The sequence below is a fragment of the Lactuca sativa genome, chromosome 9 (genome assembly GCF_002870075.4).
Source record: "Lactuca sativa cultivar Salinas chromosome 9, Lsat_Salinas_v11, whole genome shotgun sequence".
In the NCBI taxonomy this organism is placed as follows: Eukaryota; Viridiplantae; Streptophyta; class Magnoliopsida; order Asterales; family Asteraceae; genus Lactuca; species Lactuca sativa.
In genome coordinates, this window is record NC_056631.2 from 10204376 (window position 1) to 10220940 (window position 16565).

Sequence of the window (16565 nt, forward strand, 5' to 3'; positions counted from 1 at the left end):
AATTAATTTTGTAACCATGATTCTTACAAATTATAAATTAGATGATAGTATTTGATTAGAATATATTTATAATATAAAAAAACTATAATTTTTTTTATTAAGAAACTTTAGATTTACAAAAAGATATTAATAATCAAAATAGAACTAAAAATTTTAATTACGTGTCGGTTAACCCTATAGCCGAAGGTAAAAACCTAATTATATTTCAACTAAGTAGTGAGATAATTTTAACAATTTTTTCTCTCTCTTTAAAATACATATAAAATTATTACATGAATTTTTATTTTTGAACGGCATCTTAGGACTTAGTAATAGTACATATAGTATTATTAGGAAGAATGATTTGCCCATTTATTCACCAACAGCCCAAACAAAAACCACGAGAGAGCGAGATAGAGGAGAGATGACGTCGTTCGAGGAGACGGAGTTACGGCTAGGGTTGCCCGGCGGCGGCGGAGGAAATAAGACCAGTGAAGTTGGAGATACAGCGGTGCATTGCAACGGAAAGAGAAGTTACGATGAGACAATCATGGATTTGAAGCTGAAACTGTCATCAGATGATCAGGAAACCAAGAATGATCAAGAGAAGAATCTTTTCGAAGCCACAGGCGGAGGCGATGGTAATTGCTCAGTTAACCCACCAGCGAAGTAAGTTTTCTACTTCAGTTTATATATTGTTGAAAACATAAACAAAAACTTATAATAACTTCAATTATTTGTAGGGCACAAGTGGTGGGTTGGCCACCGGTGAGATCTTACCGGAAAAACATGCTATCAATCCAAAAAAACATAAGCCTCCGCGGCCATGAAGAGTTTACCGGCGGTTGTGGTGGGGTAGCGTTTGTGAAGGTGAGTATGGATGGAGCTCCTTACCTTCGTAAAGTGGATCTGAAAATGTACAAAAGCTATCAAGATCTCTCCGATGCTTTGGGCAACATGTTCAGTTCCTTCACTATTGGTAATTAATAAATCAAATTTACTATATTAATTTCTTAACTAATACAGTGATGTTTTTTTAAAAAATAATCACTAACTAATTAATGAATTTCCATTCATTTAAAAAAAAAATCAAATCATTTAGGTAACTGTGGATCGCATGGGTTGAAGGATTTCATGAACGAGAGCAAATTAATGGATCTTTTGAACAGCTCTGACTACGTTCCAACTTATGAGGACAAAGACGGGGATTGGATGCTCGTTGGTGATGTTCCTTGGGAGTAATTACTTTTTATTATCCCCATTGCATTATGATTATCTATAAATAAATGAATGAATTATAACATTCATCAATAAGCTTTTACACACACACACACACATATATATATATATATATATATATATATATATATATATATATATATATATATATATATATATATATATATATATATATATATATATATGTTTAACTTTTCTTAGTTTTTCATGATCAGGATGTTCGTTGATTCATGCAAGCGTTTGCGTATAATGAAAGGGAAGGAAGCTATCGGGCTTGGTAAGTGACATGGAACAAAGTTTTATTATTAAAACAATCAACATAATTAAGTAATATTTTTTTTATTAGATTGTCATTTATCATAATGTAACCAATTATATGTATATCAACCTTCAAGAACACACCTAATAAATCTCATTTAACTTGTAACTTTAGCACCAAAAGCTATGGAGAAGTGCAAGAACCGCAGCTAAAAGCCGCAAACGGGATTAACTACAATCTTTGTGTGGCATTTGGGATCAAGAATACTCTATGTGGATTGAACAAACATTTGGGTTAATTTGTGTATGTATTTATTATATATTTTTACATCAAAATTATTTCAAGATCTGGAGTTTTCTATTGTTGATTATATTGTGAAAGTAATATGTATTATAAACTGTGGTGATTTGAATTCGTGGACATAAAATAGGCACAAACAACAATAAACTCTTGTATAATTAATATGTCCTACCAAATTTAAAGGTTTCCGACTCTTTAATTTGGTGCTTTGTTTTAATATATAGTACAAGTTGTTATTTATACTCTTAATTTAGTGAAAATATTGAATCATTCCAATCATATGATAATAATTGACTAAATTTATGCATTTATGTAATTAACTTTAGTAGACTTGTACTCTTGTTATTCGATGTTAATGTAATCATCCTGCTAATAGACGTAAGTATGAATATGTTATGATTGGACGTTACTTTAAGGCTATCCGGTATAGAGCATCACCTCACGTGTGAAAGCCAACTTGATAGTCCAAGAAACGCGTGAACACCACCCCCATGTCTGGTGGTTTGGCTGTGGAGTCTACAAAAACCGAGGAAGACAACCAATAGGAAACAATATTTGACCGTTTTTCCCTCTGTTGTCTTTCTTCGTTTCCATCTCGTTCTTCCATTCTCGTGTCAACTTCTTCTGGTCCTTCTTGGTCGGCACAGGCAAGGCAACAAGGGGGAAAGGTTTTAGGTTTTGCTGAGTTGAATGAAATAAGGAAGAAAGGGATTGGCTATACTCCAACTCAAAAGAATCCCATACCTAAATTTTGGTTTTTGACACAAAATACCCTTAAGTCTTATTTTCTTATATTATTAGTTTTTCAATTTATAATATAGGGTTTTAATGTAATTTTTTATTAATAAAATGTTTATTTAAGTTTAAAATTTTGTTTTTTTATTAATCGAATGTCAAAAAAAAAGATAAATAATGTGAAGTGCTAATCATTTTCAAGGACTTGTATAGTCGGGAATCTATCGAAGCAAACACTATCCATGCTCTTGCACAAGTCATTTGGAAAAGTTATACATACGACATTTGGACATATCCAATCGATAAATGTCCCTTGCATAGGGTTCGTTTCTTACAGTTAGGGCCGATCGGGAGATTTTGTAGGCCCTGCGCAATTTAACAAAAATAAGACCCTAAAAATTAAAAGACATAAAACTTTAAGCAAAACAATTATAATTTTTCATATTTTATTGCAAAATACATAAATTCATTCAAAATTATACACAAAAAAATTTATAGTAATTTACATTTTTCTTTGAAATAAAAATTTTCATTGAAATAAAATTTTCAATAACATAACTATAAATAACTTTATCTAAAAGGTTTATTGATTCTAAAACTCAAGTAATAAAAGTTTTAACACCACTTGACCTCTAAAAAACTTGTAAAATATTAGAAACACATCATAAAAAAAAATCAAAATGTTAGTATATTTCATTATCGGTAGAGATACAATCTCGTTTGCTTGTAATAAAAAAATTCAGAAATCAGAAATATAATAATTTACATTTTTCTTTTTGAAACTTGAAACAACTATAGAATCAGAAACTTCTAAACCTAAAAGCTGACTTGACATATTTTGTTTCTGACATATTCAAGAAACAAGAAGCGTTAATTATTACTATACAACTTCTAAACAATATCATATATGTATCATATATATATATATATATATATATATATATATATATATATATATATATATATATATATATATATATAAAAGAAGTGTATAATACATTTAGATTTTCGTCCCTATTCCTTATGACCCGAATTCTGATTTTCAACACCTCATGTCGACAATAGAAGGTTTCTGATTTCAGTTTAATTTCAAAGATTAATGAAGATTATTGAAAATGTATGAATATTATTGAAGATTTATGAAGAAAGAGGTATAAAAAAAAGAACTCACAACTTTTAAAATCCGTCTAATATTGTTCAAAGTTATAAGGGTTTCATATGAATGATTTTTTTTATTTTAAGCAAAGAATGAAAGGAGATTGTTACCAAGGAGCTCGACGATTCGCTATTTCACCGACATCATTAATTTATTCACATGTCTAAATCATAATCACTGTTTGCGATATTGAAGGAGCCTAAACATCATTTTTTTCCCCAAAACTTTCAGATTACCGCTTGTCTCATTCCTTTCCTTCGTTTCGTTGATACATAACCTATAAAATTTTGGGCTCCTAGATTTCAATAGTGAGTCATATTCATGGGAACACTTTGAACTCCTTATGGGTCGGCCCTGTGAGAATTGATGTATGATAAATAAAATTAAAGTGACAATCAAAAGACATAAATACTGGTATATTAGAAAGGTTTCCATCAAACTAATATAACCTTAAATCTAACTAAGATTAAAGGTTTTGTTGTGTCCATTAAACTATATAGTCACTTTTATAATTTGCATGCAATTTATAAGCACGAAAAAAATACGTGGAGTAGTTGGATCAATGGATTGACATGATAATTGATATGCATATCCGACACTTTGTAATTGATATACATATGCGACATATTTTTTAATTTTATTTTCTAGTTTTAGGAGACATGAGCATGTGAATGTCAATATTGGCGCATGCATTTATTTTGGCTGGTCGGTCCATGAATAAATGGATTTCCTGAACTAATTTGATTAGGAAATAGATGCAAATAAACGTTTTATATGAAGCATAGTAATATAAGAATTTCGTTTATACTTTAATAAATAATTTTTTTTTTGTCAGGTATCACATTCTTTTTTGTTTGTCATATGTCATTTTTTGATTATTTTAAATTTACTTTTATTCCACATATTATTTTATTGTTTTTCTTTTTATTAAATTTCATATATATTATTTAAATATAATAATAAATACATATCAATTTTATTAGTAGACTTTCCTTCTAATTTTAAAATTACTAAATTAAAGTCTTATTAGTTTCATTTATTTATTTATTTAAATTATTTTTTTAATTTAAAAGAGAAAAAAATTAATTTTAATAATTCAATATTTTTCTTATTATTCTTATAAATTCAAACTTCTCAAATATTTTGAATTTAATATTTAATTTTTCTTTTAAATAAACTCAAGTAATACATGGGTTTCACACCTAATTTATATATATTTAACTTTTTGAATATGTTATTAGGGAAAAATTAAGTAGAAAACCATAATCTTTATCGAAAAAAATTAAAAAAATCTAAATTCATAACTTAACGTTGTGAATGCTAAAAAATAAATTATATATTTTTCGAATTGTGAATCTGCACAGATTCACAGTGCGAATTTGACGAAAAAATTAACTTTTTTTACGAATTTGATATCATTGGAAAAATGATAAAATTAATTTATGAAATTTCTGTAATTTTAGTTTTTTTTTATAAAAAATAAGCTCTAAAAGTTGAAAAAAAAATTGGTTTATTAGTTCAATGGTTAATGATGGTTCTATATTGAACCTCACCCTATGTTATTATATGTATTAGTTTGTATTTTTTATCTTATATAGATTGTTACTTTATATTGAACTAGAAGGAACCACATGCTTCATATGGGGCAGGAGTTATTGTTGGAAAGTTGGCAAGTTCATTATGTTAGATAATTTTGTAATTATAATCGGCATAGTAGATGTTCAAAAAACGACACAAACACTGGCTACAATGGAATAGAAATAACCTTGGAAGTTAGCCTTTTGTTGTTGTAAATATCCATAATGATAAGAGAAAATAATCTTACCTAAATCTGATTTCATCAATAAAGTGTTTACTTGTGTAAACCATCCACCTCGATTGTGTTTTATTTTCGCTAGATATAAACTCTAGCACGTCTGTAAAAGCTCCAAATCGCAAACCACCTCATTACCTAATGACCCTAACTTTGTATTCAACGCCTCCAAATAGTTCTCAATGCATTAGCTGCTTAATCAAACATTTTTTTGTTAAAGGATGTCGGTACATAACTTTAGGTAATCCCATATTTTTTGCCAAGGGCGATTTGAATGTATATTTTCAAAGGTGCAAAGCATACATCAAAGGTACATGAATTATCTAATGTGTTACATGTGCCTTTTTCATGTTTAATACTTTGCCATGAAGCTCTGCATAACCACACATATTGATTTTTGACATTTAGCTTAAACGAGTAAGAAATATTTTCCACCAGCTGCATCAAGTTCCTCTCAAGACATTGAAAATCCTTGGGTGTAACCTCCAATTCAATTTTGTTTATTAAGTGATAACCTTGGAAACCATTATGTAGGCTCTACAGTTATGGCATTTGGAAAGAATTTTCCTAATTGATTCCCTACACGATATCAAGTATATGTAAATCAATAGAGGGCCAATTTTCTTGTAGAAATTCTAATTGATAAGAATTAAAAAGACTTTAAGAAACATGGGAGACTTGGAGTGGAACTCACCATTCCAATTTTTAATTGACATCTAGTGAGAATGTTGATATAATAGGTGGCATGGGCTCCTCTACAGTTTCTACATATTCTTATATGTTATATTGATAGAATCATCCTATTAAACAAAAAAACCATTGTAACCAAATATACCTAAATAAATTGAATATTGCATTAAGTCGTATATCATGCAAATAAAAAAGTCAAATTTCTCGCGTTCACGAAAGATTATATTATGAAGTATACTCCATCGATAGCAGAATCATTCCTAGTTTATTGAATTCACAAATATTTCTATTCATCAAGTCCAAACTAAGATTTGTGTAACACTCGGTTCCAGGTATGAATTAGTTTCAAATGCCTTCATGATTCTCTTTGAACACAGTGTGGTGAAGCCTCACCACGGCGTGTCGATATGCCTTTGGGCCGCAAATTTTATTGGACCAACACAACGTGTTTGTGTCATTACACGACGTGTTGGTGGCTGGTGGAGAAACCCTAATTTTTAGGGTGTTGCACCCTATTTAAAGGCCTTAATTCCTCATGGTTGGCCTCCTTACCAACCTCTATTGCCACTAAAACCCTATAAACGATCCTTAAGCCTCTTGGTGGTGTTTTTGAGCTAGTAAGAAGTTCTTGGTGCTTATTTTTGGCCTTTGTGAAGGAAGAGGAGATCTTGAAGTTGCTTTGGTTGGTGAAAAGACTTTGGATCCAGAATCATCTCCTCTTGTGCAAGCTTTCTAAGGTGTCAATTTTGAACCTTGACTTATAGATGTTTAGATCTCTTCATATGTGCTTTGTTATGTTTTTGGTCCCTTTTTGGGTTGATGAGAATGAAGTCGTTTTAAGGGCTTGTTATTCCAGATATGAGTTTGTATTGGACTCCTTAAGCATAAAGGTGCAAGATTTATGAGATAATTGGTTTCATGCAAGCAATAAGTCACTTATTATGTCTCTTTTAAGCTTAAGAGCTTCATTTGGACTTGCATGAACATAAAGTTGGCAACTTTACGACATTTTCCAGCTCAAGGAAGTCAAATCTATATTTTGGGGTTATGCCTTCAAGGATTAAGTGCTTATTGGTTAAGTCATTGCTCTATCAAGCCTTATGGTTAGGTTTTGGACCTTTTTGGTATTTCCTATGGGTTAAGTTGGAAACTTTACTATTCTAAATCTTATTTTGGTCTAGATATAATCTTTGGAGCTCCTAGAGTCGAAGAAGGCAGCTTAATGTGTTAACTGTTGGAACTCAAGCAAACACGGCGTGTTTGCAAGTCAACATGACGTGTTGGATGGGATTTTCCCCGACTATTTGGATGATGGCAAAACACGACATGTTTGCCAGTAAACACGGCGTGTTGGGTCAACATGGATTGTTGACCTTGACCTTGACATCTGTCTTTGACCAAGTTTGACCCTAAAGGGGGTACTAAGGTATTTTGAGTTGTATATAAGGATTGGTTCTGTTTAAGAACTCATCTTTGGTTTTAATTTGCATTCCAATCTCAAATGAAATAGTTTTTCAGTAGGAGCATTGTGAAGACCAAGAGACCGTTAGAAGCACATATGGTCATTGTTGTCAACATAGTGTTGGATTAGTGTCTAATCCCGTAACTATATTTGGTAAGTACTTGACCCGGTTGTGCATGGTCCTTTTGGGTTGCCTTCACCAAAGCAACATGATAGGATGATTTATCAAGTGAGAGGTTGTTATGGTTTATTAATACATTATATGAATAATATATTAAAAGAGAAATCATATAATTAAATTAATATTATACAAGAATTAATTAAGAAATTAATTATGTGGCTAAAAGACATTAATTTAATATCAGGGACTTAAACTGTCAAATATGTGATAGTTGAGTATTGGGCTGAGGGGCCTCTTGGACTAGGTATGGAGGAAATTAGGATGTGTCCATCCATAATTTCGGCCAGAAGGCCCTTATTCTAGAAGCTTCCTTGGATTGCTTAAGGCCTAAGTTATCCATTAGGGTTTTGACTGAAACCCTAGTAGCACCAGTATAAATAGGACCCCAAGGCATCCAATTTTCGGCTAACTTAAACCCTAGGAGTCTTCATAGCCGAAATTGTGTCTCTCCCCTCTCTCTCAATTAGCATCCTCTTGCTTGTGGTGTTTGTAAGCCATTAGAGGAGTGACATTTGTGACTCTAAGCTCTAAGGACAAGAAGATTCAAGCTTTGAAGAAAAGGTAACCATCTAGATTTGCTTTCTTATGTCAATTTCGAATCATGTATGCTAGATCTAGGGTTTTTAAGTCTTGGATGAATTGCATGTACAATAGAGAATCCTAGATCCAAGCTTTAGGGTTTGCATGAGCACATAGAATGTTATTTTGTGTAAAATCCATCAGTGGTATCAGAGACTTGATTGGATTCTATTGTATTTGATGCTTTGTGTTTCATTCTTGCTTGAAAATCGAGTTTTTATGTCTTCTGCCTGACAGACTTGGCGAGTCCTAATGTAGACTCGACAAGTAGGATGAACTCGACGAGGCAATAAGGGGACTAGGCGAGTCGGGTCGTCAGACAGAGGGATTTTCGGGATTTCTTGTTGTTTTGCTGAAGGATAATTACCAAAATCATTTTTGACTAATAAAATCCAAATTTTATTGTTGTTATATGTTTATCTTTTCCAAAACAAAAGATAATTACCAATTTTTTGAATAATTAATTCCTTATATGATAATATTTGATTATTTAAATTATTTGATGAATTATCTTGTGAATAAAATTGATTAGATCAATTTTAGATAATCAGTAAATTAAATGTTTAATTTTAAATTATTTGCTATTTCATCCTATGTGTTTTGAAAAGTTCAAAACTTGCCCTCAAGTTTTGAAATTTAAATTTTTGATTATAAGTTTAATTTGAACTTTTTGAATTTCAAACCCTAGGATTTTACAAGTTTAAAATTTAACCTTATACTTTATAATATTATAAGATTAATATATATATATATATATATATATATATATATATATATATATATATATATATATATACTTAAATGCTAGTCTTACCGTTAGTAGGCCTCATTTACAAAGCTGGTCTATAAGGGGGTATAAGGTTATGGCGTATAAAATGGTCGTTTAATGGGTGTCCACTCTCACCCACCGCTTCCTTGATTGGTGGAGGATCGTAAGCCGAATGGGTAGGATAGGGCAACCGTTTCCTCACTAAAAGTATAATGAAATTATAAAAGTGACTAAATGTTTTTACAAAATTCTCAATCTTAGTTATTTTAGGCAAAAGTGAGTTGATGCAATTCCATGAAATTAGACTTTGTACCCTTGCTAAGACGTCAGTGGAGCGTGGGTGGTTAACCGGCACACTAATTGGGTTCTAAGCAAAGGTGGCAAAGGGTTACTTGTTGTTTGTCATAGTTCGATGGAGCGTGTGTGGTTAACCGGCACCGCACCATGTATATTTTCATGGTTATTCACACCCGCTTTGTGATCCTCGGCATCCCAATCACAAACTTGAGGGGCATATCGAGATTTAAACATGCCATTGAAATGTTCAATGAATCTCAAAAGATCTAGGAGTTTTCAATACATTTAAAACTTAAATCTCTTTTTCGTTTTTCATGGTGGAGAATTAATGAATCGTCATTCACTTACCTTCAAATTATTTGCATGTTAGATTATAGCATCCCTCTTCTAATTTGTAAATAAGGTTGTTGGATCCTAGCCCTAATTTTTCATTTTGGTGTTTAATTGGGGATTCATTTCTAGTCAAACTTTGTTCTTTTTCCTTTTCAGATGTCGAACGTCAACAACAACGCTTCCGGCTCAAATTCCTCCGACTCATTCTCACTCATGAACTTGTGTGGGAGAGTGATCACGGGTCCAATTTCAATGATTGGATCCGCAACATCCGAATGGTCACTCGTTACGAGGACAAAGAGTATGTCCTCGATGTGAAGCTGAAGGAAATCAACTTCAACATTGCCTCTACTGAAGAAATCACGGCCTTTGAGGCCCATGAGCGTGATGCTACGAAAGTCCATTGCATCATGTTGGAGACTATGACTGCAGAACTCCAAAAGTCCTATAAGGACATGTATCCCTATGAGATGCATCAAGATCTGTTGGACCGGTACCACCAGAGCGCTAGGAAAGAAAGGTACGAGATCATCACTTCGATGATCACTGCCAAAAGAGGTAGCAGAGAGTCCCTTAACGCCCATCTGCAAAAGATGCAGAGATATGTCGATCGCCTGCTAAAGTTGAATGTGAACTTTGATGAAGAGTTGGCAATTGACATCATCCTTCACTCCTTGTCTCCCTGATAAAACCAGTTCCGCATGACCTACCACCTGAATAAGGAAGAGGTTACTTTGAGCAAACTTCAAGGCTTGCTAAGGACTGGTGAGAGCAATCTCAAAGATAAGTTTGTTGCATCAAATCCTACTCCTGCTGCTGCCCCAGTCTTAGCAATTGGGGAAGGGAAGGGTAAGAATAGGAAGGCTCCCTCAAAGAGCCACCATAAGGGAAAGTCCCAAGATGGTACCTCTTCTAGTGGAACCAAAGTTGGTTATGCTAAACCCAAATCCAACCCCAAGGAGGCAGAGTTCCACCACTGCCACAAGATAGGGCATTGGAAACGACGATGCCCAGAGTATCTGCAAGCAATCAAGGATGGGAAGATCAATCCATCCTACGCAGGTATATACACTATTAAATCTAATGATTCATCACATACTATTTCTTGGGTACTTGATACAGGATGTGGTTTTCACATTTGTTCTGATTTGCAGGGCCTAAGAAGAAATAGAGATGTGGAGCATAGGAAGATAAATTTGATCATGGGGAATAGAAGATCGTCTCCTATCACCAAGATCGGAGTTTACTCTTTGATTCTCAGTAGTGGATTAGGATTAGATTTAAATAATTGTTGCTATTCGCCAGATATGGAAATTAAGAAACATCATTTCATTTCATGGTTTGTATAGACAAGGTTTTAGATATTCATTTGATAATGAGAAGGGTTCTATTAATGCTTATCTTAATGGTGTTTTCTATTTTGAAGCATTGCCTTGTAATGGAATATATGAAACTGTGATGGTTGTAGACAATTTAGGAAATGATGTGTTGTGTACTGATTCTTCCAATGGCTTGGATAAAGCATGCTTGTGGTATTGTCGTCTTGGACATGTCAACAAGAAACGCATATCCCAACTCCAAAAGGATGGAGTATTGGAGTCATTCGACCTTAGGGACGATGACGTGTGCGAGGAACTGAAATCATGGAATTCTTTGTAGTACTCCACATTTTTGCTTTTACATCTCACTAACCACATGTTTAGCCCATCATGAAAACCCCATGAGACAATTCCTGTCCTATCACTATACTTGTGTCCAAATTTCTTCCTTTCAAGGTCAGTGACGGTGATTTTGGGTTGATTTCCAGGAGCATTCTGATAAGAGGATTTCTTGAAAAGAAGTTGCTTTTTCTTGTCAAAAGCGTCTAGCTTGGCACGCTTGATTGCAACAACGTTTGGTGCTTGAACAGGTTCCTTGTCGAAGCGATTAACAATCATAGTTCTTCTTTGTGTGGGCGGGTCAACAGGGGATTCTTGAACTTGTTGATCAGCAGACTGGCCAGCGTTGGAATTGTGAACTGAAGACTTGAATTTGTCGCCAAATTCTTCTACCAACTTCTTCTTAAGATCAAAGTAACTTGCAGTTAAGGCTCCCAGATGGGTTTGCAGATCTGAAATTTGCTGAGTTTTTAAGGTTTTATCCACGTTAAGATCTGCAACCTAAATTTCAAGTTGAACCTTTTCAGCTTCAAGATCTGCCACCCAGATATCAAACTCAATATTCTTCTGATTAAGCACGCTGATTTCCTTTTGAAGTCCAGTTATGGTGGGATCATCCTCTTTTGAGTGGCCTTCCTCAATAAAAATTCCCTTATCTCGGGAGGAAGGCACTGAACTTTGTTCGTAGGCCAAATGTATCAGAGGCAACATCATGATAGGGCCTAAGAGGAGATGATCCTGAAGAGACTGAGGAACCACCAGCTTCATAAATTGTGCTTGGTCCAACATTGGATGGATTAGGAGAAGTAGCAACAGAAGTAGTAAATGGTGGAGTTGACAAGCCTTGAGATAGTTCAGGCACAAATACACCCGGTCTAGGATCAAGTATTCTCCTCTTCAATGAAGGCGAGGAGGTCTGAGTTGTTAGAGGTTCACTCTCTAATGGCTCAATAGTAGGAGAAACATTCTCAAAGGGAGGAATCTCTGAAGATGTCTCCATTGGAGTTGAAGTTTCAGCCGTTTGTTTTGGAGAAGGAGGCATAGTCTCAAGAATGTCTTCTAACTCCCTTATCTCCGTTGTTGGATGAGCAACATCATAGATAGTGTCAAAGAAAGTGTCAATATCCTCATTTGACAAGATATTTTCATTTCCTCCAAGGTTCAAGGAAATATCATCCTCGTCAAAGCCCGTAAAATCCAAATCTTCAAAAGAATCAATTTCTTCGTTGAAATCACTCTCAACCTACAGAGTGAAGGTCATGCTCTTCAGCTATAATGGCAGCAGGTGTAGCTTCATCATCTTCGTGATCAGAAACTGTAATGACATCGTCTTCTGAAGACACCTGTTCTGAAGATACACGCTCCGAAGCTACTCTGTCAGAAGACCCGTGAGATTCAGATGGCTCATTCAACTCAGCAAACTTGACAAACTTCACCAGAGGAAACTTTCCTTGAAAAACGACTTTTCCTTTTCGATTTTGTTTGATCAACCCAACAGTTTGTGGACCAAGAGACTTCATATCCAAGGTTTCTCCATCTTTGACTATTTCAGGAAATTTCATATCAATGAACATCTGAATAAACCTGGGATACATCAAGAATGTGTCTCTAGTCTTTGCATTGATGTTCGCAACAAATTCGTCCAGGATAAACCTTGAGAAGTTGAAATTGATTCCTGCAGTAAGAGAGGTAATGGCTCCTGTGTTTCTTAATGAGATCTCATCAGCACCGGTCCGTCTCCCGGATATGCAATTCACAAAGATATGAGCCAAAAATCTCCAGTACGGTGGCAGTAATTTATTTATTGTTGGAGGAAATTCGCATTCATAACCCATCTTGTCAAGAATTTATTGAGCTTCATCAATTGTAATTTCAATAGAGAAGGTAGATTGATCGTCAATTTGTAAGGCGTCTCTGATTGATTGCTCTGTTATGATAACTTTGCACCCTCTTACATCAGCTTCAATAGATATAGATCTATTATTTCCTCTCTTCAACTTAGCAGATTTCCAAAACTCCTTGATGATTCCTTGATAGACTACCGGGTTCACGGTAAGAGCAGTGGACAAGCAACATTCCCTTAACCCATGAATCATTGACTTGAACTCTCCATGAGCAGCAAGAGGTTCAGCCAGAATGATTGCCAGGTTGTGACTGTCAGCAAATTTGAGCTCTGCCATTTCAATCTGCACTAAAACAGGCCAAATGAGAAAACAATATAATTAAATATTTAAAATTTATGTTTTGCTCATGTTTGCAATTTAGATTGGCTTTTAAGTGAAACACACAAAAAAAAGGAGTTCACGGACGTAAACGGCCTGGCCGTAAACGCCGACAGTTGGTTTTTCTTCGATTATAGCTTCAAAACACGACGATTTGATATGATAATAACATATCCATGATCGGAATTGGCATACTTACAGTTTCAATGGATCAATTTCTCAAAACTTCACAAAAAAAATTCAAGGGAGAGAGAGAATCTGGAGAGTTTACGGCCGAGAACTCAGAAAATGATAGGGTGGAGTTGATTTCGGTTGTAAACTCCCTTATATACCCAGTTGAAAAGTTTGGTTGCAATCCACACTGTATAAAACGAAGTCCAATACCCCAAAACTTTTAAAAATAAAACATTTTGAGGGTGAAAAATAAAAATAAAAAATAAAATAAACTAAAATAAAACTAAAAAATAAATTTTTAATGAAAAATGAAAAAATAAAAAATAAAAATTAAATTAAATTAAAAATTGAGAATTAAAAATAAGTCTTATTTCATCTATTCTGATACTAAAAATAATTTTGTAACACTGGGATCAAAGTTATTAGACAGCTTTAGTTCACTTATCGGTACCTCTACCTTCATGTCTATGTCTGGTCGATCGTCGGTATTGTGGTCCACTTAAATACGAAATATTTGTGATAAAATTTAGGACATACCATAAGTGACAAGACATTAAATCCTATGAACTTAGATAATTTTCCAAAAAGACCATTCAGCTGACGACGACCAAGAATATTGTTGTCCACCTAAATTAAGCAGCGAGATCGACAGACAACTTATAGGTGTTCAATTTTAATTGTATTAGAACGTGTTTCCCGCTTCCTGATATACCCCAATAATCAAGGACTTCCAGAATACTCCTTACTTCAGGTGAGTAGACAATTATTAAGGAGGAAAGTAGATTTAGAATGCATATGGTGTTCACTCATGTCGGATCTTTTCCAATCACGCAGAGAGTGAAACATATGACTAAGTAAAGTTTAGAGGGATTGAGAAGTAGAAGGTTGCATATGCTATGTACCAGGTCGAATTTTTAATCACGCAAAGGAGACAGCATATGGCTAACAGGTAGGAAGAATAGCATAGAAGAAGATGCAGAGAAACGAAATTGCATATGTTACAGTCCAGGTCGGATCTTTCGATCACACAGAGGAAGTAACATATGACTGACAGTAAGAAAGAAAGAAAATAACTTTCTACAGACCTAATTTATCGGAATTCCCCAGTCATCCCGTCAATACCAGAATTAAGAACAAAGTCCGCACATCGAGGAAAAGTTAATCCACAGTTCTAAATACAGATCATTTAATGTATCCGCAGATTCCCATGTATATCTCTCTGCTCAACCTACCCAAGCGTCGTATTGTCGGGCTAAATGGAACTATCTAGAACAAGATTTGTCAAGTCTCTAAACTTCCTTAAGTTCATCCGATCCTAGTCAAGTCCATTTTAAAATCTTTCATGCCTACCAGCGCATCAAACACAGAGCACGGACAACTCGACTTTGGCACCTTACACAGATTTAGATTGTCTGTTATCACATTATTATATCACTTCCTAGCACATCACTTACAACCAAAAACAATTAACAGCATAATTTTTTTTAATTTTCTAATTTTCTAATGTTTTTGGGTTTTTGGAGAATTTTCTGGAAAAAAAAAAATAAAACAGAAATAATACTATTTTTGGATTTTTGATTTTCTAAATTTTGTTTGGATTTTGTTTATTTCTCCCCCTAAATTTGTGCATGGTTGAGAATGAAATTAAAATGGGCAAATTTAAACTAACCTAAAACAAAAATCAATCCTCAAAACGAATCATTTTCAAAAAGCTCACAAGCACATCGAATCGAGCTCTGTTGAACGGCCTTGTGAACAGATCTGCCACATTATTAGCAGTGGGAACCTGTTCCAGCCGAATGAGTGAACGCTCATAACAATCTCTGATGAAATGAATTTGATGTCAATGTGCTTGGTTTTCGAGTGTTGGACTGGGTTTTTAGCAATCTGAATTGCAACCTCATTATCACAAAATATAGGGGTTTCTAAATAATTCAAACCGTAATCCAACAGCTGATGTTGGATCCATATAACTTGAGAGCAACAAGCAGAGTGTGACATTCCCATTTTCACAGCCAGAAAAGACCGATTTTGTTTATGCTTTGTTTAAAAATCAGAGTAATATTTTAAATAAAAGTGTTGCGGAATTTGTCCCAAAACAATATATGATAAAGATTTATCAAAAGCATTTCCATAGAAATGTATATCATTAAAAAGACTCGGGATGTCATGTTCGATACAGATCATAAGCATAAACAATACAACATAGGCCTTAATACATTATTCCGTATTTACAGGCCTAAAATCCATTAATCTCTCATCCCAAGACATCACATCTATGCTCATGCGCCACTACCTGTAATACAAGAAACTAAGTGGGTCAGGCTTGGGAGCCTGGTGAGCACATAGGGTTTTCAACCCACAATAAATAAGTTTATTAACTTTATCAAACCAAACAAACCCGATTACCCGTTCCCGTTATCCTCACTTTACGTCCCTAAGACATCTAACACAAGGGACCTACTCTAAGGACTATCATCGAGATGGACACTACTGCTAAGGGGATTCCTCAGCAATAAATGTCCTTAAGGAAACCATGTGGAGGATGGAGTACACCTGGTGAGCACACAGTTCAAATAAACACCTACAGGTTGCGAGCCTACTAGTGTTCCACTAGACTGTATAGAATAGTCTGTGGTCGTCATCTATACTCTGCTAGATGACTGGATCATTAATAACATCTATAACGAGGCCTCTCATTATTTCATTTTATCACACA

The 16565-nt window shown here is 34.2% G+C and overlaps 1 protein-coding gene across 1 annotated transcript; it reads left to right on the forward strand.

Moving 5' to 3' along the window:
• Nucleotides 1-341: 341 nt before the first annotated feature.
• Nucleotides 342-2017, forward strand: LOC111881233 (auxin-responsive protein IAA16). Its single transcript, XM_023877651.3, has 5 exons — nucleotides 342-648; nucleotides 723-958; nucleotides 1082-1217; nucleotides 1434-1495; nucleotides 1652-2017. Exons 1-5 carry the CDS (start codon nucleotides 404-406, stop codon nucleotides 1687-1689), a joined length of 717 nt encoding a protein of 238 aa, XP_023733419.1. The 5' UTR covers nucleotides 342-403; the 3' UTR covers nucleotides 1690-2017.
• Nucleotides 2018-16565: the final 14548 nt, after the last annotated feature.

Bases quoted from the DNA above. Each gene is read 5' to 3' on its own strand.
- LOC111881233 (XM_023877651.3), top strand. From the start codon at position 404: ATGACGTCGTTCGAGGAGACGGAGTTACGGCTAGGGTTGCCCGGCGGC. The intron at 649-722 runs GTAAGTTTTCTA...AATTATTTGTAG, and splicing joins TCAGTTAACCCACCAGCGAA to GGCACAAGTGGTGGGTTGGC. The intron at 959-1,081 runs GTAATTAATAAA...CAAATCATTTAG, and splicing joins GTTCAGTTCCTTCACTATTG to GTAACTGTGGATCGCATGGG.